Genomic DNA, 26,240 nt, shown 5'->3' with positions numbered 1-26,240 from the left:
AAATGGGTTCCTTCAATCCAATCAGCGGATCACAGGGAATCAAAAGCTGGATCACAAACCGGCTTCCTGCTGCGAGAGCAGAGACGAATCTTATCAGAGTTGTTTTTAGTTTTATTTCTGAAAATGCAGGGATGCAGTAGTAGCATTCATAGCAGTGACAGGTTGTCATGTAAACACTGCCAAATGTCACACACGCCTCCCACTCATCAACCTTAACTGGATTAATCCTTTCAGTTTAGCCTCAATCAGATTACAGCATATAAACCCCCAGCAGTCCCTTCCGCTGATGTAGTATTAGGCATAACTAGAGGTAACTTTACGTGAGCAGAAGTATAGGTACTTAAGGCTGGGCGATAACACAGCTTTATCGTTTACAAAGATTACATTTTATTTTATTTTTTTGGAAAAAACCAATTCAGTTTTTGCACTTAAATAGCTCAGAGTGACATTAGTTCATCACTTTTCGTTCTTAGATATCTGATATTCTGCTGGAGGTTTCTTCCTGTTTAAAGGGAGTTTTTCCTCTCCACTGTCGCTACAAGCATCCTTAGTGTGAGGGATTGCCTTTGAGTCAATGAGTTGATGCAATCAGCTGGTTTTCCTTAGATAGAAAACTTTGAATCAATCTGACTGTATTATCTGGTTGAACTGTAAAGTGCCTTGAGATGATATGTGTTGTGAATTGGCGCTATATAAATAAACTGAATTGAATTAAGCTCCCCCTCTGTGTGATGCCACTCGCTCCTAACATGTAGTTTGTTATATTTATGTTGTTAGGTGTGAAACACAATTATTTTAGATGTTTCACGGTTTGAATTTCGTTCACCTCCCAAATCGATTTATCAAATTTGATAGGGATAATCTGAGATTATATTTCTAAGCCATATCGCCCAGCCCTAAGACTAAGGTGAAAGTAAAAGCACTGATTGAACTTCTTTACTTAAGTAAAAATAAAAAATACACGCTATATGCTGTAGGGGAGGGTGAATGTCTTGCTTCAGGATCTTTATCTGCAACGTTTCCAGCCCCATGTTTTAAGTTTTTTCTGTAAAAAAAACTGGACTCTATCTGGACAGATTGTCTCTTGATTCTCCCTTTTGATTTGTTGCAACATCTCCACTTTCTAAGCATCCTCAGAAGGGTCATTCTGAAGCGATATCTGCTGTGTTTCTCATTGGCCAAGGTCATGCATTTACAGACTCACGCTCTTCTGTGAAGTTGCTAACAGTTACCTTGCTTCTTTGGAGTTAACTATGAGGACTACACTAGTGTAATGTGTATTTTTTCAGTTTTGTGGCTGCAGCCAGATGTTGTCCAAGTAGCAGACATCATTAGCTTCTCACACGTAACTTTTCTTCCAGATAATAATCTGCGGGCGGCAAGTGATGTGCAGCTACCTGACGCAGGACATCGAACTGCGGGTGGTGCAGTACTACGTGGGAGCGGACGGTCAGACGGTGGTCAGAGAGCACTGTGACTGCCTGCAGGCGGGAGCTAAACTGCCCTCCTATGTGCTGGAAGATGCAGAGATGACTGAGCTGTGCATGAGAGCCCGTGGAGACGAGGACTGGTCCCAGGATGTTCAGCTGGAGCAAAGGGAAAAGGGCAGGAGCAGCAGCTCTGTTGTTCAGGTAGATTTTGACTCAGAGGCCTTTTTAAATTGGACTAACTGGTGCACGGTGGACGGTGGTACCGACTGCAGCCAATGCTTTGCACACAGAAATGTCCAAATGTGGTAGCCAGACACAAAGAAGTACACAATGCATACAAACATTGCACACACCAGGACTAGCTCTGTGTCCACACGCATGTTTGGAACTGGCGACCGGACCACCAACCGTGACCGGATCCTCTTCTTCTGGGTGGCCACAGTCACTGAGCTTCCATGTTGGCGCTCGCTGTTAGGAAACAGATTGAGATCTTCCCCTCAGATAGGCTTACAAAGGCCCTGCAGCCCATAACCTGACCATGTTGAGAGGTAGAAAATACAGTTTATGCTCTCTCATAACAACACTAACCATGGACAGGAAACACTAGCTGATATGTGGGCACACAGAGAGGCTTTGAAGCCACTTTCGCACCGCTGGATGTTCGCCAGCTCCAACCCCTCTGTTCCTGCTCTTCACTTTTCCTCTTTGGTTTCTCCTTTTAGCCTTTTTTTTCCTCTTTTGAATTTGTGCTGTGTTGTTCAGAGCTACTCTGGATGTAGGTGTGATTATCTCTGAGAAGATAGAAGATGTATTGACATCAGAGGACAGATCCTCTGTCCCCGTCCTCCTTCTAGAGCAGCTAAACCATATTTTCATTCACTCACCTTCGGTTTTAAAGTCCACCTTTATCTAACTATGCCGTTTGTCTGCAAATTAATATTTACAACCATTCTGTCATAGTTGGTGGAGGTTTTTGAGGACCCAAATGCAGAGACCAGAGGTGAGTTTAGCAGGTTTAATGAGGCAGAAATCCAAAATAACAAATACAGAAAGCCAGGATCTAGGGGACATCAGGGAAAACACACTTGAGGAGCCAGGGAAAGACGAGGAACCAGCACTACATTGGAAAAAATAAAAATTTAGATAACTCATTTTTTCTTAAAATAAGTGCATTTGTTCTTGGATTGAGGATGTAAAAGAGACATTTTACCAGTGGAAGAAGACAATTTAAACTTAAGAAAACACAATTGCATTGTCTTATTTCAAGTGCATATTATCTAAAAAGCTTATTTTAACTGTAAAAATAATCATTCCATTGGCAAACTGACATTTATCTACTCAAATTAAGGTTAAATACACTTAATTTAAGACATTTTACGTATTTCTAGATAGTTTTTCCAGTGTGAGGACCTGCACAGGGAGAGTATATATGGGAGACAGAACAAAGACTGGACTAATGAGCTGACAAGGAACAGGTGTGGATGGAAGCAGCTAGAAGGAAGCCAAGGGGAAGGAAACAAACACAAGGCAGGAACAGAGGCTATGTTCACACTGCAGGCCTTCGTGCTCAATTCATTTTTTTCATTAAATCCTATTCTTTTGCGTTGCCGTTCACATTTCCAAATATATGCGACTTGTATGTGATCTCTGTGTGAACTGTAGTCATATAACGCAAGCGTCCCATATGCGCAGTAAAGGACGCAATGACGTCACAAAAACAAGCGTGCTCTGTGTTTACGCAAGTAAACATGGATGGTAGTGCCAAAGCGCATCCAGTGATATTAATAATAATACATTTTATTTAAAAAGGCGCCTTTCTGGACACTCAAGGTCACCGTACAAAAACATAAAAAGTGTCAGAAAAATAAAAATTATAATTATAAAGACATTTAAAAACATTTAAAAATACAGAGGCTGTGACAGTGAAATTGATATTTTTAAAGAGAATAAGCAATCTTGAACAGATGGGTTTTGAGTTGTATTTTAAAATGGAGAATTGAGTCCGTATTTCGAAGTTGGGGTGGTAGAGAGTTCCAGAGGCGGGGGGCAGAGCGGCTGAATGCTCTGCTCCCCATGGTGGTGAGACGGGCGGAGGGGACGGACAGGTGCAAAGCAGATGAGGATCTAAGAGCACGGGCGGGGGTGGGAACATGCAGGAGGTCTGACAGATATGGGGGGGCAAGATGGTGAAGTGCCTTGAAAGTCATCATGATAATTTTATATTGAATGCGGAACTGTATGGGGAGCCAGTGGAGCTGTCGGAGGACCGGAGTGATGTGGTGGATAGAGGGAGTTCTTGTTATGATTCGAGCAGCTGAGTTCTGGACCAGTTGTAGTTTGTGGAGTGATTTCTGAGGAAGTCCAAAGAGGAGGGAGTTGCAGTAATCTAGTCGGGAGGTGACAAGGCTGTGCACAAGTATGGCAGTAGTGTGTGGGGTGAGGGAGGGACGGAGGCGGTTGATGTTTCTTAAGTGGAAGTAGGCAGACCGGGTAATGTTATTTATATGGGATTGGAAAGATAGTGTGCTATCGAGGATGACACCCAGACTCTTAACCTGGGGGGAGGGGGAGATGGAGGAGCTATCAATAGTGACTTGGAAACTGTCAGTTTTGGAAAGAGTTGATTTGGTACCAATGAGGAGAACCTCGGTTTTACTACTGTTTAATTGAAGGAAGTTGTTGGTGAACCAGGCCTTTAATTCACAGATGCAATTTGTGAGGGAGGCGGGCGGAAGAGAGGACGATGGCTGCGTGGTGAGGTAGAGCTGGGTGTCATCGGCATAGCAATGGAAGTGGATATTGAATTTACGGAAGATATTGCCAAGGGGAAGGAGGTAGATGATGAAGAGCAGGGACCCCAGAACAGAGCCCTGGGGCACACCTGAGGTGACGGGGGAGGGGGTGGATTTGAGGGTCTTCAGTTGAATGAACTGACTGCGGTCAGTAAAATAAGAAATAAACCAGTCCAACGGTCAATCTGTTAGTTCAATCTCTAACCTTCTGCTCTCTCTGCTTTTCCTCAGAGTAGCTTTGCCTCGTCTGTTCCTGTTTGGCTGTGACGTCATCCTGGAAAAAAACATCAGCTGTGCTGCTTCTATCAACACCCTTGTTAATAGATGTTGGAGATCGGCCTGTTTTCCAGTGTGGTCCTGTTTCTCTGACCGTGACTGAGTGGATGTGCTCTCTTCGTCCTCTGGCATGGGAGCTGCCTTGGAGCTCGTCTGCCTGGCTGTGTGTTTCCTGGACGGGGCCGCCTTTTACAGCTGCTTTTTGTATCTCTGCTTCTGTCTCCTTGAACCCCAGTCGGCCTCGGCAGATGGCCGCTCACACTGAGCCTGGTTCTGCTGGAGGTTTCTTCCTGTTAAAAGGGAGTTTTTCCTCTCCACTGTCGCTACAAGCATGCTTAGTGTGGGGGATTGTATTTGAGTCAATGAGTCAATGCAATCAACTGGTTTTCCTTAGATAGAAAACTTTGTATCAATTTGACTGTATGATCTGGTTGAACTGTAAAGTGCCTTGAGATGACATGTGTTGTGAATTTGGCGCTATATAAATAAACTGAATTGAATTGAATTGAATTGAACGGAGTGCTAGTGATGCCAATGGAAGAAAGCCTACTGAGGAGGGTGGTGTGACAGATGGTGTCGAAGGCTGCACTCAGGTCGAGGAGGATGAGGATGGTGAGTAGTCCAGAATCAGATGCCATGAGGAGGTCATTGGTGATTTTGATGAGTGCTGTTTCAGTGCTATGGAGTGGCCGGAAACCAGACTGAAATTCTTCATACAGGCTGTTGGCAGATAGGTGAGAATGGAGCTGGGAGGCAACTGTTTTTTCAAGAATTTTGGAGATGAAGGGTAAATTGGAGATAGGACGGAGGTTGTTGAAGTTGGTGGGGTCGGCGCCAGGTTTTTTTTACAATCGGGGTGATGGAAGCAGTTTTGAGAGGTGTAGGGACAGTTCCAGTGGTGAGGGAGGAGTGGATGATAGCGGAGATGAGGGGAGCCAGAGAGGGAAGGCAGGTTTTGACAAGTTGTGTTGGGAGGGGGTCCAGTTGACAGGTGGATGATTTGGATTTCCGGATGAGCTCTGTGATTTCCGAGACAGTGGGAGGATGGATGGAGGAGAATAAATGTGTAGGCGGGGGGAGATCTGCTGAGTTGCTGAGATGAGCCGTTGATCCAAGGTTCTGGTGCACCAGTTAGTCCAATTTATAAAATATTTCCCATCCTTATAAAGTCAATCTTTTCAAGATGGTTAAACATAAATACTGCTCTCAGCATCATTGTCCGCCATGGTTGTTGTTTTTCTTGCCGCTTCTTCATAGCAAGACCCAGAATAGTGACCTTTGTCGGTTACTAATGGTGTTCAGGTCGGATGAATGCGACCTGGTCGTTCAGACACAGGTCGCATTTGAAAAGATCAGATTCGTATCGGATTCAGGACCACATAGCCAAGTGGCCTGAGTCGCATTGGAGAAAATCGGATCTGTGTTGTTCAGACTGTCATGAAAAGATCAGAACGTTCGCATATGGGCCAAAAAATCGGAATTGGGTCACTTCAGACTACACAAAATAACTCAAAAATATAACCAAAAACAACTAGAATAAAACAAAATGGAAATGAACCCAATAAACTAGAAAACACAGAAAGACCAGAATAAAAATTGTAACTGAAAACTTGGAACCTAAAACTGCGGAGTCATGACACACTCACTTTCCCCCTCTCTTTTCTGCAGCTTTTCTTCCTGCTTTTTATTTTTTTAGGAACCACAGCAGGTTATCATGACCTTTCTTCAGCCTTCTTCGTTGGAACAGGCCTCTGTGTCTGTTTGCCAAAGCTATAACCCCCCCACCATACCCAGAAAGCCAGTTGTGCAAATGCTTGTAACATAATGACTGCGCTCCATCGCTGTCCCCGCTAAATAAGGTCCCCTGTCTGTCATAAATCGGACCTGTTATAACGTCTCCTCAGTGAAGAGAGAGAAGGAAACGGGACAAAAACCAGTCAGACTTTAAGGCCGTTTGGTGGGCACATTCTCAGCTTTTAAATCTTACTAATATTACTAATGTCTCAGACCTCCGCCATATTGATGCATCGGGCACACTTTATAATTTTCAAAGTCAAAACATCATAATGTAATACTGATGGAGAGCTGTAAACACAGAGGCTAATGCAGCTAATCTTTCACTCATTCATAATCCCATCCTAAACAAAAACAACTAGAAAAGTGTTATTTTGTCTTTGCAATCCCTTCTAAATGATAATGAAGCTCTAGAGGTGTTAGTAGGTCCTTCTGGTGGTGCGCCTGTTTTTATAAAACAAACTGTTGAGCCTTTAATCGATCAGTGATCTGTTGTCTTTCAGGTGGCCTGCTCCAGCGGATCTTTGCTTTATGTCTGGTGCACTCTGATTACTGTGGAGCCCAACTCACACATGCAGCAGCGGCTGGTAGGTAGCACCCAGCTAACGCTTTATAGCTCCACATCATGATGGTTTTCTGAATATGCTCCCTGACATTCACTCTGTTTTTGTTTCTGATTTTATTGTCATAACTTCTGTTATTGTGATTCTCACTTTGGCTTTTTATTGTCTTAAGATTTAATTTTTATCCAGCTGATTGACCTTAGCTGAGCAATCCTTGGCTAAGACCCATCTTAGCTGAGATTGACACAGTTTCTCTTTTCTCTCAGGTGATTTTCAGTCCCCTGTTTGTCATGAGGAGCCACTTGCCAGAACCTCTAGTTGTCCAGATAGAGAAAAGGAGTCTAGGGCTGAAAGAGAGTCAGCTGATACGAGGACAAGGCCATGAGGAACCCCTCTTAAACACAGAGGCAGAGCTCACTCACCACCTCATTTTCCAGGCCAGGTAATTATGTTATGTTTTTAGCCGAGTTTGTTTCTCCAGGATAACTTGAAAAATTGTTGATTATATAAAATATGTAAGAGGAAAAAGGTTATTTCAAAAAAGAAAATATGGACAAAATTTGACATACAGTAGCCATTCAAAATTTCCCCACTTTCCTTGATGGGTCATTGGCTGGTCCTTAGCTGGTCCCTGCAATTAATTTTAAACATCAATCTTGATACTAAAACATTCTTTTTGTCATGTTTTGTGGACATTATGATCTAAAGAGAAGCGTCATCGCCTGCTCAGACCCTGTAATTCAGTGAAAGGGAGGAGTCAGAGTAAAAATACATGCAAGATGGGGCTGAAAGTTGGAGGGGATTTTGCTGGGAGTTGCAGGGATGTGTGCTGCTATTTGGCTGGCGTTTGACTGGGAAGGGCCATTTTGAATGGCTGCTACTGTAAATAATGATTTGAAAAACAAAATAAAACCTAAGAAGCAAAATTTCTCTCAAAACCTTTTTTGTTTTTGGTTAAGAAGTTTTTTAAATGTTGTTTCTTTTCTTCATATTTCCATTTACAAAACATGTTATTTTTGGTCAAAAAATCACTCCATATACCAGCAGCATGTGGTGTAGCTTAGAAAATCCTATAGTTATCTTACAAAGTGCAGAAAAGCCTCTTCTTTACATCCAACACTATAACATAAACAGATCTGTCAAATGCTCATAATGAAACAATTCCTACTTGCAAATAGGAAACTTCTCTTCCTCCTTCCATCTCTCAGAGCTGCTTCCCAGCCGGCAGAAAGTATCCACAGGAGAATTTAGTTCTTTCACTGCCCGATTGTCTTAAATCATGAGCAACAGGCTCAAACAGCAGCAAAGGGAAACGGTAACTGTGTGTACGACACTTTTCTATGATCCCCTCACAGGGCATTGTGTGCGTTCTGTTTGCCATTAATGAAGACATGATTCATGAGAATCTGCACATTTCAGGGGATCAGTTAGCCGTCTTGGCTGCAGCTGCCCCACAGCTCTAACTCTAGCATGTCAGGTTGGATCGTAATTAAACCTCATTTAGGTAGGAGCAGCAGTGCAGAGCAGCTGACCGGGTGTGTGTGCGTGCAGATGTGTCTGGGAAGAGCCTGGATCTGTGTGTGGTCTGTGTATGTGTTGGTTAGCTAAGCGCTATTGTAAGTGTGACATTTATGGTTGCAGCTCGTCACATGCATCACTGCTGCTCTCTGTCACTCTCCCACGGTTTGCATGTGTGCATATGCACTTTCATAAAAATCTTTTCCATAAATGTATGTTTTTCTTAATAAACGAGGGTCTCACCAAGCTGCATTAATGGTCAAATTTAATCAACAACAAAGAACAAAAAAAATCACCCTTAGAAATGTATTTAAGATTGGTTTAACTTTGTTAGTTAGTGTCTAATAACTTCTAAATCTGGGCTTACATTGTACGATTATTTTGCCCATTTCAGGGCGACTTTCCAGTCGTGCAATAGTTTTCCGATCGGGCCGACTTTCAGCCTGATCGTGCGTTGTGTCGTGTACAGGGGGTAACGAGGGGCGATCATCCTCTCACCACCACCTGCCAATCAGGAATTGTGAGGTCGTGAGAGAATCAAACATGTTTGATTTTCAGTCGACTGTTGTGGGCAAATCGCTCAGTGCGCAAACAAGGATTCTTCTTCTGCTTCTTCCTCTTAGATCAGGGATGTCAAACTGGTTCCAGAAAGGGCCGTGTGGCTGCAGGTTTTCTTTCCAACCAAGCAATAGCACACCAGACTCCATTCATCTCATCAAGTGAGTCCAATCTGAACATGATGACTTGATGAGATGACTAGAATCTGGTGTGCTATTGTTTGGTTGGAAAGAAAACCTGCAGCCACACGGCCCTTGCTGGGGGGGGAACCATAGTATTGCTCAGCCATGTCTTTGTCCAACTACGTCGTCACCTTTCCTTTTTAGGACTTTCAGCTCAAAGTTGCACAAATTGCCAAGGCAGCACGTTTCACTCCAATTAGCTTCATATTCCTCTACTACTGGTTTGGCTTCCTGATAGACGAGGCCCAGTAGTACCATCACATTTTAATTTATTTTTTTTTTTTTAGACAGAAAACTTAAAATTAGAAAACTCAAATGCTCAAAGTAAAAGATTAAGTAAAATAGTCTTATTTTCAGTTATTTTACATTCCACTTTTGGAGAATCATCAATACTTTTGACTGGGGGGGTACAATGTGCAAAGGGTACACAAGTGAAAAAGATTGTTAAACACTGCAGAAAATACAAGCCTCTGAGAATATTTTTGTGAACGGATCCCTCCATGAACCCCTTCTAAAAATGTTTAGGAGTTCACTAGTGGCAGAATATGCATAATGTAGCTAATTTATCTCGCTCTCCGATCCTGAATCCTATAGAAACCCAGAAGATTTAAGATTAGAGAGGAGACAGAAATCTGGATGATTAAGAATTAAATTAAATTCAATTTAGTTTATTTCTATAGCGCCAATTCACAACACATGTCATCTCATAGCACTTTACAGTTCACGAGATCATACAGTCAAATTGATTCAAAGTTTTCTATCTAAGGAAAGCTTTCAAAATAATAGCGTCTGTTTTGTCTTTTTTGAGCCTGAAAATAACTTTTGCACCAGGTGTGATCAGCAGACATTAACTGTGTAGTACGCCGTCGCCATCTGCTGGAATACTTTCTCACGCATCCATCAACTTAGCAGCTTTAGCTCCCTTTTCAGTGAACTCCAACATTCATATTTTTTTTCTATGTGTTACTGATGTGTTATCCCTCCTTTTCACACTCGATCTTGGACTTTTCCACAGTCCTTTCATATCTCCACTCTGGAAATTGCTGCGTTGTTTAGTCATGGAGCACAAAATGGCCCCCGGTCACTTGGTCTTGTTAGGGTAAATTTTAAAAGTTTAATAACAAATGGAGGGAAAACAAAGTGTTAAACCTAAAAATAAGGCATAAAAAACCAACATGGTGCCATAATTTAACTGGAAAGTCTTTGTATGGAACCAAAATGCGCTACTGGAGCAGAAATTCATCATAGTCCATGACTAGGACACTTCAAGGACTTTTTTCTAATCTTTACAGGGAACGGCAATAACAGCGGCCAGGACTGCGCGTTGTTATTTTCTCTAATGTCTACAGTAATTGAGCATCTGTAAGCCTTGTTATTTTATGAGCTGTTTTAGAAAACGTACCGCTCTTTTAGTTTCATTCACTGGTAATGTGAACAAACAGGATAATGGTCGAATGTAACTGACTGCTTCTGAGATATTTTTGCTAACTGTTGTATTTAGATATCTGGTAACAAAGTTTGTTTTGGTTTCAGTTGCAATAAAGGAACCACAGCGGCCATGCAGTCCCTGGGAATATATTTGGCCCATGTTGTTTTACAGAAATCTTTATCATGCGTGCAAAAAAACAAGCTTTGAAAAAAAAACTAATCTAGTCTTGTCTTTCTAGATTGCAACCACAGAGCTCCTTGTATTTACAACCCGTCCCCTCTCTAAACTGCTTCAGACCGCACAAACTTACATTCTCCTCTTTGTTACCCCCCCCCCCCCCCCCGCCTGCCCAACTCAATCCATCGCTCATCCCTCTTCATCCTCTCAAACACAGACTACGAGCCACAATTGTAAACATACACACATGCACAAAGACCCCTAAGCTTAGCCTAAATCTCTACGATAGATCCAATAGTAAATTTTCACTGGTCAACAGCTCCTCTTTCCATCCTGTAATTACACATAGCTGTGGACTCTAATGGACGAGGTAGAGAGCAGAGCTGCGGTCTGCAATGCAAGACGGGTCTTAACCAGAGTTGTTTTGTCCTGTTCTTCTCATCCTGGCCACCACATTAGAACATTTTGGGTTATAATCAGAAGTTCCTCCAGTTTCCACCCTCAGGTCCTGCTCTGGATGAAAAGTTTCCTGTCAGCACCTTTTTCCTCTCCTCTGTCTTGCCTTAAGCTGTAGCCTCTGCCTTCCCTTTTCAGCACAATGGGTTCGGTTAACAAACTGCTGCTCGGGGTTATGGGGGCTGCCTCGCTGAAGCCAAGAAGAACTGGATGCTTCCCAGACAAAGAATAGATGCTATTACATTGTTTAGATGTCGTTCTTTTTTTTTTTTAAGTCTGGTCTATAATTGACCAATAAGGGATGAGGTATCCAATCGGATTATTTACTGCCATTTAGCTCTTTGTGTGATCTTTTTGAATCAGTGTTGGTAAAGCAAGCTGCATGTCATGAACAAAATAAGATTCTCTAACGAAAGACAGATTCAGCCCACTTCAAGGATGGAGGGTAGATGTGGAGTTTAGCCCAAGGTCACAATGGGAACGGTTAGCTGCTGTCAGAAGACATCTTGTTTTATATGAAACTGAAGAGTATCGTCGAATTTGTTCTGCCATGATGTAAGTAAACAAGCTTCCAAGTCAGATTCCCAGAAACACACGCAGCAGTTTTATAGCTCTCATTTCAAACAACGACTTATCACAGCCGACATCGAGAGATCAACTGGAATCAGTTTATCCACTTTTATCATGGCGCAAAACAAAGAAGATGTATGTTTTGACTGAGAAACAAAACTCTGACGGCTCGGTTTTGTTTGTTTTTTTTCCTCAGGGAGGATAAGGATGCTTCACACTGCGCCATACCCATCTCCACCAGCCTGATCAAACAGATAGTGAACAAGACGGGGAATGAAGACAACCCAGAACACATCCTGGCTGATTTCTACAGTCCAAAGAGCACCACAGAGTCGCCATGGCCTTATGTTACCAAGGACCCTGACAGGTACTCACTGCTGAACCTTAGAGCTTTAGTTTAATCATCAGAGAACTGAATTAAAAACAAATGTTATCTGAACCATCTCATTATATCTCTGGACTAGATTGGTTAGATGAGAACTTCATGTTTGTTGCACATTCAGAATTATTTTTGCTTAGAAAATTGAGGATCAGATTAATTCAATACAGTACAATTAAATAGTCAGATGTAAGTAAACATGATTCAGATTATAGAGATTTAACAATACATGTGAACTTATCACAGATAGATGTAGCTCAGCCTAATAATACAAAAAGGCCTCCCAGCTATCGTCAGATTGATTTTTTAATTTCAATTAAATTCAGTTTATTTCTATAGCGCTAATTCACAACACATGTCATCTCAAGGCCCTTTACAGTTCACCAGATCATCCAGTCAAATGGATTCAAAGTTTTCTATCTCAGGAAAACCAGTTGATTGCATCGACTCATTGACTCGAATGCAATGCCTCACACTAAGCATGCTTGTCGGGACAGTTGAGAGGAAAAACTCCCTTTTAACAGGAATAAACCTCCAGCAGAACCAGGCTCAGTGTGAGCCGCCATCTTGTGAGGCCGACTGGGGCTCAAGGAGACAGAAGCAGAGATACAAAAAGCAGCTGTAAAAGCAGAGAGAACAGAACATTAGAGATCTGTAAAATGAGAGTCGGAAACCAAAAATGGACATAAACAAAAAGTATCAACGTAACCATTTCTCCACATAGAGGAGTAGCTATTTCTCTAAGGTGGAGGTAAGCCATGGAGGTCATTGGAACATTTATAGGTTTGCTGTGACTCAGACATTTACGACTAGATTATATCAGCAAAGATAACTATGAACCTGAAACAAGCTGAATAGAAAACGCCTTCATTTAACATGAAACGCAGGTCAGAGGATTCCTGCTACGGCTGTCTGAGCTTCTGCAGGTACAGCTGGGACAAAAAAAAAAAACAGAATGGATGACGTTTTATTTAAAAAATGTTTTTATGTGTTAAAAACAGAGATGGCAAAAGTACTCACTTTCCGTACTTGAGTAAAAGTGCAGATACTTTTGTTAAAAAATACTCTGGTAAAAGTGGAAGTACTGATTAAACTTCTTTACTCAAGTAAAAGTAACAAAGTACAGGCTTGTAAATTTACTTAAAGTATAAAAGTCAAAGTAGAAACCACTTTTTTCATGCCGTTGCCTACATTTTAAATGGATGTCTGCCAATAGGACTAGATCTCCGTTGTGTTCATTTTCAATCATCTCGTCGTCCATGCTACTATGCTAACGCCACCGCCACCAAGCTGCAATGATTCGCCGCCAATGAATACCGCCGAATCTGTCGATTCATCTTGCAGTGGTGCGTCAAATGCAACATAGATTCCCATCCAATTAGATTGAATTTGGTATTGATGACGTGAAAAATAATAACGGTAACTCCATTGAAATGATTCAAAACTAAAGTAAGGAGACAATTTATTAAAATGTAAGAAGTAGGAAGTACAGATATTTGTGTAAAAATGTAAGGAGTAGAAGTAAAAAGTCGCCATAAAAATAAGTAGTAAAGTAAAGTAAAAATATCAGAAAAATCTGCTTGAGTACAGTAACGAAGTATTTGTACTTCGTTACTTCCCATCTCTGGTTAAAAATATATTTGCTCAACTGACAACAAGAATAAATTTAACTATGTCTAAATCCTTCTCATTTTTTAAGCAACAAAAAATCAGATAAATTTTAGAAAATACATTTGTATTTTTTTTTTTTACTGCTGACTGAATGTGCATTTTGAAACACAAACAAATGAAGGAGGAAAAAATTATGTATGTTTCTAGCTGGATTCCCACTCATCATTTCATTGGAGCAGACCACTTCAAGGCCTCATAACCCATCTAAGTCAACATCTATAATTCTTTTTCTGTTTTATTATAGTTCTTCTGTGGCATGCATTAAATCCCAGATTTCATAACACTTTTCAGAAAGACCCCTCCACTGTTTTCTTTTTCTTTTTATTTTATTTTTTTCAAATCACAAGATTCTTGTTGGATTCTTGCTAGAAAGTTGTGCAAGCCTGTCTTTAATGAGTGCAGCTTCTCTTTATTGGTTACTTTGTTCACATAATAAAACTGTTCAGTTGAACCTCAATGGAAGGCCGTGCATCAAAGCCGAGCAGCAATCCCGCTGTTGTCCCCGGAGATTCCGGCTGTCAAGTTTTTACAGACAAATCACACGGCCTAACGTTCAGTAGAGGTTCCTCGAGGTCTTTATACATGAACTTCAGTCTGCTTTCATCTTCTGCTTTTACGGCTGCTTGTAGCCTTGGGATGGCTCTGCATTTATAATGTATAGCGTCCACAAATGTCTCCCTGGAATCCATCTTTTGTCACAAAGCAGTCACATCTTGATGGCAGCGGTGGAAGAACCGACCACATGTTCGACTTCAGGCTTTGGACTCCAAAGAGTCCCAGAGGATCTGTTTGACATCTAAGCCTGTCTGCCTGTGCGGTTGCCTGTAATTCGATGCCTTTCACACACGCACATGCTTTCTCGTCTCGCTGTATGTTGTTGGGACCATGTGTTTACTCCCATTGACTTTCACTGATTTTCATTCATTTTCAACGCTTTCTATAAACCTGACAATAACCCTGAGCTGAAATCAGTTCACACCTCAATTAGAAAATAAACGAGACTCGTTACGTTAGCGAAGCAAAGCAGCATGGATGCACTGTATGCGTAGGTCATGCATGCTGCTTTTTAAATCAATCCAGATAGGTTTACTCTGCTGACTACTTGGAACGACTATGAGCTGGTTGACTGAGAATCTTCACCAGCAGTCTCAATACTCTGTCCTCTGTGAGTCATTTGGACTATTCCAAACATCAGGTAAACATTCAGTAGATATTCATAATAAAAACATCAAATAATTAAACTTTATTGTCCCACAATGGGGAAATTCACGCTCTGCATTTTAACCCATCCCCTTAGTTAGCAGTTGGCTGCCACGGTGCAGCGCCCAGGGAGCAGTGTGGGGTTAAGGGTCTTGCTCAGGGACCCAGAGTGCAGGCTGTGGGGATCGAACCGGGTACTTGAAACCTTCTGAGAGCACAAATACACTGCTCTAACCCACTAGGCCTCCCCTAGTTGAAGTTCGTTCCCTGTCCTAACATATATACAGTACTTATTGTAGGGATTGGTTTTCTAAGTTTTATGTTAAAAAAATTGTAAAAGTATTTTTCTGCATGAATTTATGATATATTTTTTTTGTATTTTTTGGGCATTTGAGTTTTTAAAATGGCAGAACTTGCACATAAAATCTGTTTGCCAGCATCATTTATAAACATTTAATCGGATGTTATTATCCAACAGTTACTCAACACTAGGGCACTGGAAAAATTTGAAATCTAGATAAGTCTTTTTTTCTTAAAATAGGTGAATTTGTTCTTGGATTGTGGAGGTAAAAGAGACATTTTGCCAATGGGACAAGACAATTTACACTTAAAATAAGAAAACACAATTGCATTTTCTTATTTCAAGTGCATATTATCTAATTATTTTATTTTAAGAGTAAAAATACTAATTCCATTGGCAAACTATCTGATTTACCTACTCAAATTAGGGGTAAAAACACTTTATTTAAGAATTTTTTTCCCGTGGGTGACCAGATGTCCTCTTTTTCGCGGACATGTCCTGCTTTTCATACCTAAAAAAATGTCTGGGGGGAATTTCAAAATAGTCCGGTATCTTGGTCGACTACAGTGCAGCAGAACCGAGCCGTAAACTCAGCTTTGAAGTTGGTTTAAAGTTGGATATTCAAGCTCCGCACAGTCAGCGGGATCGAGCAAACGGTTGATCCGACTGAGGCACTCCGATGTCGGCCAGCGTCTCTCAGCTGATCCCTCCTCCCACACGCGGTGGTGCAGTTAGGGACCGTCAACAAATCTTTGATCCAAGCATTCTTGAGAAACAAAAATCAATAAATTCCTTATCTTATGAGCAGCTAAGACAAAACTAATATAAAATCATGCCATTAGATAACATATTTAAGGCACACTTACTTTTATGCAGTTTTAAGCTATTTTCAATTTTTAAGATATTTTTAAAGACAAAAGTTGGGACTTTTCTTTAATATCTTCAAGGTCATGTGACCCTCTGACTCAAATTATTTGTGAAATAGTTTTACTACATTAGCCTGACTAGGCAAAGTCTTTTTTAATTCAATTTCAAGCCTTTGTATATTTTGGCCTTACTCTGCGGGGGGAAGCATACCGTCGGGTTCGGTCGCTCCGTCCCCCCGGCTGGCTCCGGACCGGGACCAGCCCTGGAGCTGATGGCTCGGTTCGAATGCCCTGTCAGGTCCAGTAGTTTAGAGTTTTTTGCTTGAACAGGTAGAAAAAAATTAGTTGGGGTTTTAGTAAAAAATGTATTTTAATGGTCATTAGGAGGTAAGAATTGTTAAATCTTGTTTGCTTCACCTTTATTAAACAAATATGTATCAGTTGTTGGACTCCGGCTTCTCAAGCTGCTGACTTTTATGCATTTGGAAGCCTGAACCTCCAGTGTCGGGGTTTTGACAGAAGCAGTTGAGCACATTTCTTTCAATTACCTTCTTGTGAGCTGTGTAATGTGATTTATGATCCCTGCACTTTTCTGTCCTCAGCTTTGAGGTCAACCACTTATTTAACCACACACAGCAACATAAATAGCAGTAAACGGTAAAGAAAAGCTGTTCCCAGTTTAGGTCCCGTGTCACAGCAGAGAGTCTTTGAGGTGTGTGACAAGTTTGAGTTGGCAGGTTGGTAGCTTGAGCCAATTCCAGGTGGTCCTGTGGGAGAAGGACTGGATCGTATTTATTGGCTTTGAACTTAAGAGGAATTCTGTGGGAAATGTTTGTTTGGCTCTCCTCTAACATTCGGCAATATTTAGGAGTCGTGAGACCACGCTTACTTTGAAATGGCCGCTGTGTCTGTGAATTGTTGGGAAAAGGATTGTGTGTTTCTGTCTGGCTGGCTTCGTGTCGCTGTGCCGGCCGAGTGTGAGCCCAGATGCTTCGTCAACTCTTCTCTGAATCTGTTTGAGTCACATCACTTGTTGACAGGCCGTTTCTCTCCGCGTATTTGTTCCGTCTTTGTGACTGCTGTCGGTTCATTAATGGTCTGTCAGTGTGAAAATTATTTATATCAAACATGTTTAAATCTGTTAATAGAGCCTTGTGTTTTCTATGCGTAATAAAGGTTGGGTGCCAAATAGATTTAGGTTTATGAGTCAATCAGGATGTCCATAAAAATCAAGCTCAGTAATAAAAGTTTTTTCTGCATCTTTGATTTTTTTTATGTCTTGTAATCAATATTCCTCCAAATCAAGCTGCTTTGCCTTTTTTCCTCCATCAGGACAAATAAAATAAAATTCATTGAAGGTTCATTCATTCATTAATACCAGACCGTTTCTATTTCTGTCCCTCTATCTTTTATTTCTTAATTTCATTCATTTTACAACCAAATGTGTTTCTCCTCTGTTTCTAAAGTCCTTCTGCTCTGACAGGTCAGGGCTGGAGCCTCTTTCTCAGTGGGACAGCCCCATGCAGGTGAAACTGTCCCGCTGGAAATCTGGTCTGAGCACTCTGCTGGTGGAGCTCCTGCCGTGGGCTCTCATGGTCAATGACTCCCAGTGGGACCTGTGGCTTTTTGAGGGAGAGACCATCGTACTGCAGATACCAGCCGGCAAAGTCATCGCACCACCAAACTTTAAGGTAGGATTCATTTGGAAATATGTTCAATCTGTTAAAAACTTCTTTTAAAGAGGAGCCTTAAAGAGGTCAGAATGCAAAACCGAGTTTACCTTGTCGTAGATGAATAATGAGTGGGTGAAATGGACATACAGTTCAAGTTCAAACCCCATCAACTCCTCCTTTCTCTGCAAATCTCACAATTCTAAACTTCAACCCAAAAACAGGCGAATTCAAACAAAGCACCAAGTTGACGTAAAGTAGGGTACTTTTGTCAACTCCTGAAATTAACATACAGACCAGCCCACTGGTTCACGGCCCAAGAAAATGAACAGAGGTAGATGTAAGACACCAGTTTAGCTGTTTAGCCTACAGTTGGGTTAACTTCTAAAAGAATTACAAAGCAGGCAGTTTCTCTATTGAAAATGAGTCAGAACCACTGGCTTAAATGCAGTGTTCCAGGCTGCACAGAGAAAGGGGAACATTTTCACAGTTTTCCCAAGGATCTGAAGACTCGACATGCATTGATTATTTTGGTGCATCAGAAGATCCCTGCCAAGTTTGATGCTCAGCTGTTCATTTGCATTTTACTGAAGACGGCTTTCAAAATCTTGAACAGTTCAAAGCAGGATGTGCTAAACTTCTTTAACTGAAACGAGGGGCTGTTCCCACCGTAAGGCCATCACAACCGCAAGCTGGAAGTATGATCATGTCACTAAGCTGTTGATAGCAATGCTAGCATATCAACAATTTGATGTTTCAGTGAGTGAGTGCTTGTTGCTATAATGTGTCTTTGCTCAGCAGCTTCGCTCGTTGTAAACCAACCAATCAGCGCACAGCTCATCTAAATATTCATGATCAAACCATAAAAGGAAGAAAACCTGTCGTTTCATTCTAGGGCTTTTAGCCAGGCTGCATTAGGGCTCATAGAACAGCAAATATGCCATTTTCAGCCCAACCAACGTTACACACCCTATTCAGAGACCTTATAGACCAGCACCAGATATCCTATAAAATCATTCTTTGACCCCTTTAAAATCAGTCCTGTTGAAGCAGAAGTGTTTAGGGTCTTTTTTCCCCAAAAATAGATGTAAGTCTTCGAGGCAAAATATTACTTGGTTTTATTAATTTCCAAGGCATCTTTAAAACAATTAAACTTTTGGTCTGCTGGTACAGAGTTAAGGGCATCAGAATTTATGTTAGTGAAGATAATAAGCGGTGAAGATGAAGGTTAGTGGAAATATTCTACCACAGTAAAAATGTCCTTTAATCCAAACAAAAATCTGGTTTAAAAGAGGAAAGGCAGTGGATCCCATGGAGGGATCCCTGGAAATGGCAGCCATTGTTGTCTGTTTAGATCATCCATCCATTTTCCGTAACACTTACACCAAGTGGGGTCGCAAGGGGTGCTGGTGCCTATCTCCAGCTTTCCACACCCTGGACAGGTCGCCAGGAGAATATAGAGAAGCCAATCAACCAAACAGTCATGTTTTTGGATTGTCGAAGGAAGGAGGAGTACCCGGAGAGAACCCACGCTTGCTCAGGGAGAACATGCTCTATACAGAAAGACCCCGAGCCGGGATTCGAACCCAGAACCATCTTGCTGCAAGGCAGTCGTGCTACCCACCGCCCATTCTCAATAAATCCTGATTATTCATCATGTCTTGTACTTAGCATTTCTTTTCAGAACACATGCTGAATAATATTCCTTAAAGAAACAGAAACATAAATCACTTACTGTACCTGGTCAGGTTCAACTTCTATACAGACACAGTCTGGCTGGAAAAAAGCCTGATATCTGCAGGTTCTGTTTCCTATTCTGCTATTCACACTCTAGGAAGAGCATCTTAGCCTCAGTCTGGGAGTCAGGTGATCTGTTAGGAACAAATCAAAACAAATCTCTGATATACAATTGATAGAGATTTACTATAGACTGATACTGATTTGATACCTTGTTCAAGATGACATCAATTCCAGATAGTAAAGAGTGACAAAAGTTTTTCTATATTTAACACCCAGTGCAATATCTATATATATAAATACCCATGTAAACACCCTGTGCAATAACCCTGTATAATAATCCTGCTAGAAAAAAAAGCTGTCATATGTGGACGTTCTGTATATACTTTATACAGTATATCCCATGCACCTTCTTCTTTGACTATCTGAGCTCATGTAACAAGTCAGTTTCTCCACTGGGAGATCAATAAGGAGAGAAATCGTGCCCTGTAGATGTCTGAAAGCAGAAACCATCCATCTGAACACGATCAATTTCTGCAGTTATTCCTCAGTGCAAATGTGGGGTGGTGGTATTATCATGATGTGGGGATACTTTAGTTCAGCACCAACAGGAGAGTTTTGGAGAGAAAGACTTCAGAAGAGGGCAGAGATTAACCTTTCAGCAGCATAAGGAGCATAAGAATAGAGCTGGAGTTCCAAAAAAATTAAAAACAATCCACTGGACTTTGTTTCAGTGCTTCCCATCCAGGAAGCTTTTTTAATTCAAAATGTCAGAAATAGTGTTAAGTTCCAGGCTCTTATACAGTAGCTCAAAAAAGCCTTTAGAAAACATGCAAATAGAAAACGGACGAACGGGTCCACCCCTTTGGAATGGGGAGTCGTTTGTCCTCTGGAGTGAAGCGATCCAGAAGTACATCTAAAAGAGACGCTCTCGGTCACATGACCCATTCAGTGACGGATCCGTTTTTCTAGAGTTGAGCTAAAATGTGGGTCATGACTTACTGAGTGCTGCTTTAAAACTGATTCACCAAAGCGGGAAGTGAAATAATGTTTCCCAGAACCATTTTATCCAAGCAGGAATCCCAGTAACCATTAACTGGATTATCCCACAAGTCATTAAAACAATACATATTTCACTTTTTTTCTCCCCAAGGTATTTATTTTGATTTCACTTCAAGAACGAGCATCATTTTTATTTGAGTCATGACTGATAAGAACAAAACCTGAGATCATCCAGCAGAGCTGCATTACAACAATATTCCCTGCCTACGTCTTTAAGTAGAGCCAAGCTCTGTCACAGTGCGCTGCAGCCATGTCTTCCCTCTGGCCGCTAAGATCATTGGAAGAAAACAGCCGATGGTTTTCCCCTGCGGAACATCTCACACACAGATCCCCCTAACCCGCTAAGGCCAGTGTATCAAAGGGAAGGCACTAATAGGCCTCAACTCAAAGCAACAGAACATGAAGTTGAAAGTGTGTAAAAGGCTGTCGAATAGAAACAATAAAGCATTGTTTCCATAGCAATACAATGTTTATCAACTGTAGGTCACATCCCAGATCGGCTGGATAGGAGAAGGCTGGTGATTTGATCTGTTTCATGATGCGGTTCAGCCAGATGGACAATCACTGCGTAATTAAGCCACCTTTCATTATGTCATCCCAAAACAGCGAGCAGTGATGTAGCTGCTGTAGTTTTAGAGATGCTCTCCACTGACAGACCTAACCAGGCGACCGTTTCCAAAAAGCAATGAAATGCCAGCTGCTGACTGCCGTTGATGTTTTGTTCCTCCTCTCAGTTTTTTTTTTTTTTTTTTATCATCTTTGTTTTCTTTTACATCAGAAAACGATGGAAAGATTTTCCCTCAACGCTGAGTTCCTGGTGACTGCAGTGTGTTTGTCTGGATAAAAGCCAATCCGTCCTTTTCATTGTTTTTTTTTTTTCTTACTATCCTAGGAAGCTTTTCAGATTGGCATCTACTGGGCCCACACCAACACAGTCCACAAGTCCACGGCGCTGAAACTGGTCCACGACCTGACCTCTCCTCGATGGAAGGAGGGAACAGGCTCTGTGGTGGTCACTCTGGATGAGGAGGCATTCGTTGAGGTCGACATCGCTTTGGGAGCCTCTTCAGGGAAGCAGACGGTTAGATCCTCCGCCGCTTAATGCTTCCCTTACTTAGGGAACATTAGCTTAGTTATATAAAAATGTTAAATCATGTTTCACCTCTTTTGCTCATCAGGAATACATAATCTGTGAATACTGAAATTCTTCTGTGTTCTCCATTAAATGATGCACATATTAAAGCATTGCGGCGGGAAGTCCGGGTGCTGCAGAACCCCCTAGTTGCGAGAGAGAGATAAAAAAAAAAACTATTTTTATTAGTAATACTTTGCAAAATTTATAAATTTCTGATGAATAGTTTGAGAAATGATTTTGACTTTTTTTATTTTACTATTACGTGTATTTGGATTTTTATTTAATCATTTTTAGGCCCAATCAACACAAGTTTACAGAAAATATGTTGTCATGGCAACGTCAAGCAAGATAGTGGTCCCCGAAGATGTATCCCACTCGTGGCAGCGACCTTGTAAATTTACTAATTTCATTTAATTTGTCCGCTCATTAGAAACTTTATCTCCATGACCTCAGAGCGCACCTCATTTGGACACCTGTAACCATGGCAACCTGCCTGTAGCTTTAAGTAAGAGCATGGTGCCGCCATGGACTTTCATTTCTATTCGTGCGGTTTAACGTAACCAAAGTATTTTAGAGCGTTATTTTGATCTTGGGTTTTTATGCAATGGAGAACTGTTCAATAACATTTAAATAGTATAAAAATATAATAATGTAATTATTTTCTAGTGGTTTGCATAAAAGGATTCTGGAGCTAATAGAGTCACGTATGACATAAACACAGTGACTCGGGTTCATGCCAGTTGACCAAATCTGCTTTGTTATACTGTTATTGTGAAGTTTAGTTAATAGCGCTTATATTCACCTGAGAACTGATGTCTGCGTGTTACAGACCCTGGTTGCGTGCATTGAAGTGCATATGACAATAAAATAGTCAATTTCTATTTACTTATTTATCATTATTGTATTTTAAATAGGCCTATAGGCTCATAGGTCTTTTGTCCCAAAAACAAAACATTTTTCTCAATACCCCCAGTTCAACACTGCTTCCTGTATTAGAGCCTTATGTGAGTTAAATTAGCATTAAAACACAGTAATAATCATGTGTTTGTTGGTTTTTCCTGCACAGGTGTGCCAGTTCTGTGTGTCCTCTATAATCAGACATGGAGTCCAGATCCTGCAGATAGAGGACAGAACGATTCTTGTCAACAACACGCCTTACAGCGTACACTACAGGCCTCTGTTGACTAACCGCCACTTAGGTGGCTGTGAACAGGTAGCGTATGTTGCATCTGTTTTTGTTTTCTGACCGTTTAACACAAATATATATATATATATATATATATATATATATATATATATATATATATATATATATGTGTATTTCATCTGGAAGTTGCATGAGAAACACAGAAATGCAATGTTTGAACTGTACCAGGATGTCTTAAATTCTCTAACACCTGCTGCAACCCTGCTGAACTTCGCACATGCATTATATTTGCTTTGCACGTCAGAAACACTCGTCTACCCTGGTACTAATCCCCAAACCTCAGACACGCACACACAAATACACAGCCACACTCGTAGCTGGGATGTTGCAAGCCGGTTTCCATCAGATCATGTTCCCCCCCACCTCCCTCCCTTCCACAACTCTCCCCATGTGGCAATGGCACTTCATAGGGACATTAGACAAACACCCAGAATTGGATGCAGGTTTCTCCTCTTGCTTTCATCTGCTGCCTGTCCCCAAAGAGAGCAGCAATGCTGTGATGTCATTAAACAGTCCTTTAGATCTCCTTATAGAATAGAGGGGAAGCTTGCCAGTTTGCCCCTAATTGACAGAAAAAAAACATGAAAAAAGGGCTTCTAAAAATCTGAAGATTGTGCAATGAGTTTAACAAAAACATATTTCACAAATAAGGCCAGGAATGCCTTTCTAGTTGCTCTATTCATCATGCCTAGAAGTCTGCACCACTCACTTCTCGCTAGCTGCTAAACCAACACAGCAGGACTCCTCTGCTACCAATTTAGCACCAAGTTTAGAACGAAAGGGAATAAAGTAAAATAACTTTGTGGGTTTTTTTGCAGAGTATCGTCGTTTGTAATCACTTGTCTGCTTTGGGTCTTTCTTTTCTGCTTGCTTTAGATATTCTATCTCATTAGAGGCATTTTTTTTCCTCCTTTTGTGCCAGAACAGCCTCTCCACATCCCATACGTTTTTATCTCCTTCATTATTTTAAACATTTTTTGTTTTTCTGTTGTCCTCCAACAAGGTCTGTGAGATACCAGAGAGCTCCGTGTTCACCCTCCCTTCCCGTGATGAGCGCTCTGTGGCGAAGCCGTGCTCCGTGCCATGCTGGGACCGTCTTCCAGTCGGTGTCCAGGGGAAGGCGGAGTTCGCTTTGCCTCTCAGACACATGTGTTTCAGCCTACTTTCAAGGCCCTGTGCTGGAGCTGGAACCGCAGCGTGGAGCATCCTGGCTCCGGTGCGACCAGACCTGGCCCGGCAGAGTCTGTCCATACCGGTGGATGTGGACTCAGGGGGTGGCCTGTGTAGCAGGTGGGTGAGACACAAGCTTGACTGGTTTGCTGGCTGTGATAGCCCATTTAAAGCGGGGCTGGAAGGACTCACCACAGCTAGCTACACTTTGTTAAACCTTGGAAGAGAAATACCATCAACATTTCCACCGTTTAGCTCTCCAAGCTTGTCATGATCGATTGCGTTTTTTCTCTTCTCAGCTTCTTTTACTTTATCATCTTCAGTTTGGGTGTTCAGTTTAGATGGCAGCTTGGACAGCTTTCAGCAGTGACATACACACCGCAACGAACCTATGTTTGTTTTTTTCTGCTCTTCTGGCTTTGATTCAGGCTTCTCTCATTTAGTCTGTTGGCTCACAATCATGTGTAATCAGTACAGATATATGCTGTAAAGCAAAATAAAACACCATCCACAGCAAAGCTGCAGAGCAACGATGTGTCATCTGTTGGCTTCGGTTCAGGCTCGTTCTGTAGGTTTATCTCAGATTCGCAAAAAAAAAAACCGACACAGAGGGGATATGATTTGTAGATGGGCGTGTTGGTTTGGTTACAGGACATCAGGAAGCATGTGTGGACAGTTACGTATGGGTTTGTTTACCCCTGTTTGTGTGTGTGTTGCAGGGCTGTTGTGTTGACGTATCAGGAGCACCTTGGAGTGACATACATCACTCTGAATGAGGATCCCTGTCCGCGCATGATCATTGAAAACAAGTGTCCTGTTTCACTGCTGCTCAGAGAAAACGTCAAAGGTAATCAGCACTCTATTTACTAGTCATTTGATTAGTGAATAGAGCCCACCTCAGTACAGCTGAAGCTGTTTTTAAAGGCATAACATGTTTTCTAAGGAACAAACTGCATCATAAAAAACATTTTAAATGAGATATAAAGAAGCTTTTAGTTATAAAAAATCTTAAAGTCGTAGGGAAATCATATTTATATTTCAAATCCTTCTGGCTTACATGTATATAAATGTGCTTCTTTTTACGCTGGAAGCCTTCTACACCAAACCAAGCTTGTGCCGCCCTGGCGTCCTCTTCCACAACATCTTGGTCCCCGCTTTCCTCCTCTAAATAAAAATGGATGACGGAGGAGACTCATCCACGACCTCCAACACTAAACTCTCCTCCTCTTGCATGTTTTCTCTGTCCATAGCGTTCCTTAACTTTTCGTTTCTAAGTCACCAATTTAGTGCTACTTGGTACCAATGGAATTTCCCATTGGGAACCTACTAGCACTAAGTTGCTAACTGGTTAGCAAGATGCTTCCGACAAACCTTCAGCCACAACAATCCCCCCCCCCTTGATAATCAACAAATCACATTCACTTTATTCACTCGTGTAAAGTCGTGCACCACTCAGGAGAATTCAGAAACGCAACGGTTGGAACGGCCGCTTCCCTACGACTATAAGCTTCTAAAGTCTTAAGGAACTTTGCTCAATACCTCATTTTATGATGGGAAGAGAATAAAGAACTGATGAATCTATAAATTTATCAATGTGTTGCAGAAGTCTGGACTTTATGAATGAGTTGTACAAAGGAAGCCATTTTTATAATCAATTCAAGTCAGTTTATTTCTACTGTATAGCGCCAATTCACAGCACAACTTTACAGTTCATCAGATCATTCAGTCAAATTGATTCAAAGTTTTTTTTCTAAGGAAAACCAGCTGATTGAATCAAAATAAATAATAAATTAAATCAAGCCGTAAAGGTATGGGCGGTTCTAGACAGAGGCCAATGGGGGTCAGTGCCCCTGCAGTTCATGTCGTGGCCCCTGTTATGGCCCCTGTACTGAAGACATAATACTCTAATGATGAAACGCACTGGAACAGACATGGTTATTGATAGGTCCTTTGGATCTATTTCATTTTTTTCTTTAGAAATTCTGTTTGACTAATTATTGAAAAACAATAGGGTTATAGCTTCAGTGGTATTGAGATAGGATCCCAGTTTTCATCTACTAATCTTTTTTTTTCAACTAATAAAAAAAATAAATTTTT

At 41.3% G+C, this 26,240-nt stretch overlaps 1 protein-coding gene across 3 annotated transcripts in view; it reads left to right on the top strand.

Annotated features, from left to right (window-relative positions):
- Positions 1 to 26,240, top strand: part of LOC119787790 (vacuolar protein sorting-associated protein 13B-like) — a 474,173-nt gene that overhangs the window by 429,872 nt on the left and 18,061 nt on the right. For all 3 annotated transcript variants that reach the window (XM_038291827.1, XM_038291828.1, XM_038291826.1), the window contains 9 exons: positions 1,362 to 1,631; positions 6,796 to 6,879; positions 7,122 to 7,297; positions 11,942 to 12,112; positions 17,646 to 17,853; positions 21,524 to 21,712; positions 22,833 to 22,979; positions 23,977 to 24,263; positions 24,863 to 24,990. In XM_038291827.1, coding sequence (XP_038147755.1) covers positions 1,362 to 1,631; positions 6,796 to 6,879; positions 7,122 to 7,297; positions 11,942 to 12,112; positions 17,646 to 17,853; positions 21,524 to 21,712; positions 22,833 to 22,979; positions 23,977 to 24,263; positions 24,863 to 24,990 — 1,660 coding nt within the window. The remainder of the gene's footprint in view (positions 1 to 1,361; positions 1,632 to 6,795; positions 6,880 to 7,121; positions 7,298 to 11,941; positions 12,113 to 17,645; positions 17,854 to 21,523; positions 21,713 to 22,832; positions 22,980 to 23,976; positions 24,264 to 24,862; positions 24,991 to 26,240) is intronic.

Source organism: Cyprinodon tularosa, unplaced genomic scaffold (assembly GCF_016077235.1).
Source record: "Cyprinodon tularosa strain WSP-4 unplaced genomic scaffold, ASM1607723v1 ctg301, whole genome shotgun sequence".
Lineage (NCBI taxonomy): Eukaryota > Metazoa > Chordata > Actinopteri > Cyprinodontiformes > Cyprinodontidae > Cyprinodon > Cyprinodon tularosa.
The sequence above is the reverse complement of the archived record's forward strand: the minus strand, read 5'-3'. Positions and strand labels throughout refer to the sequence as shown.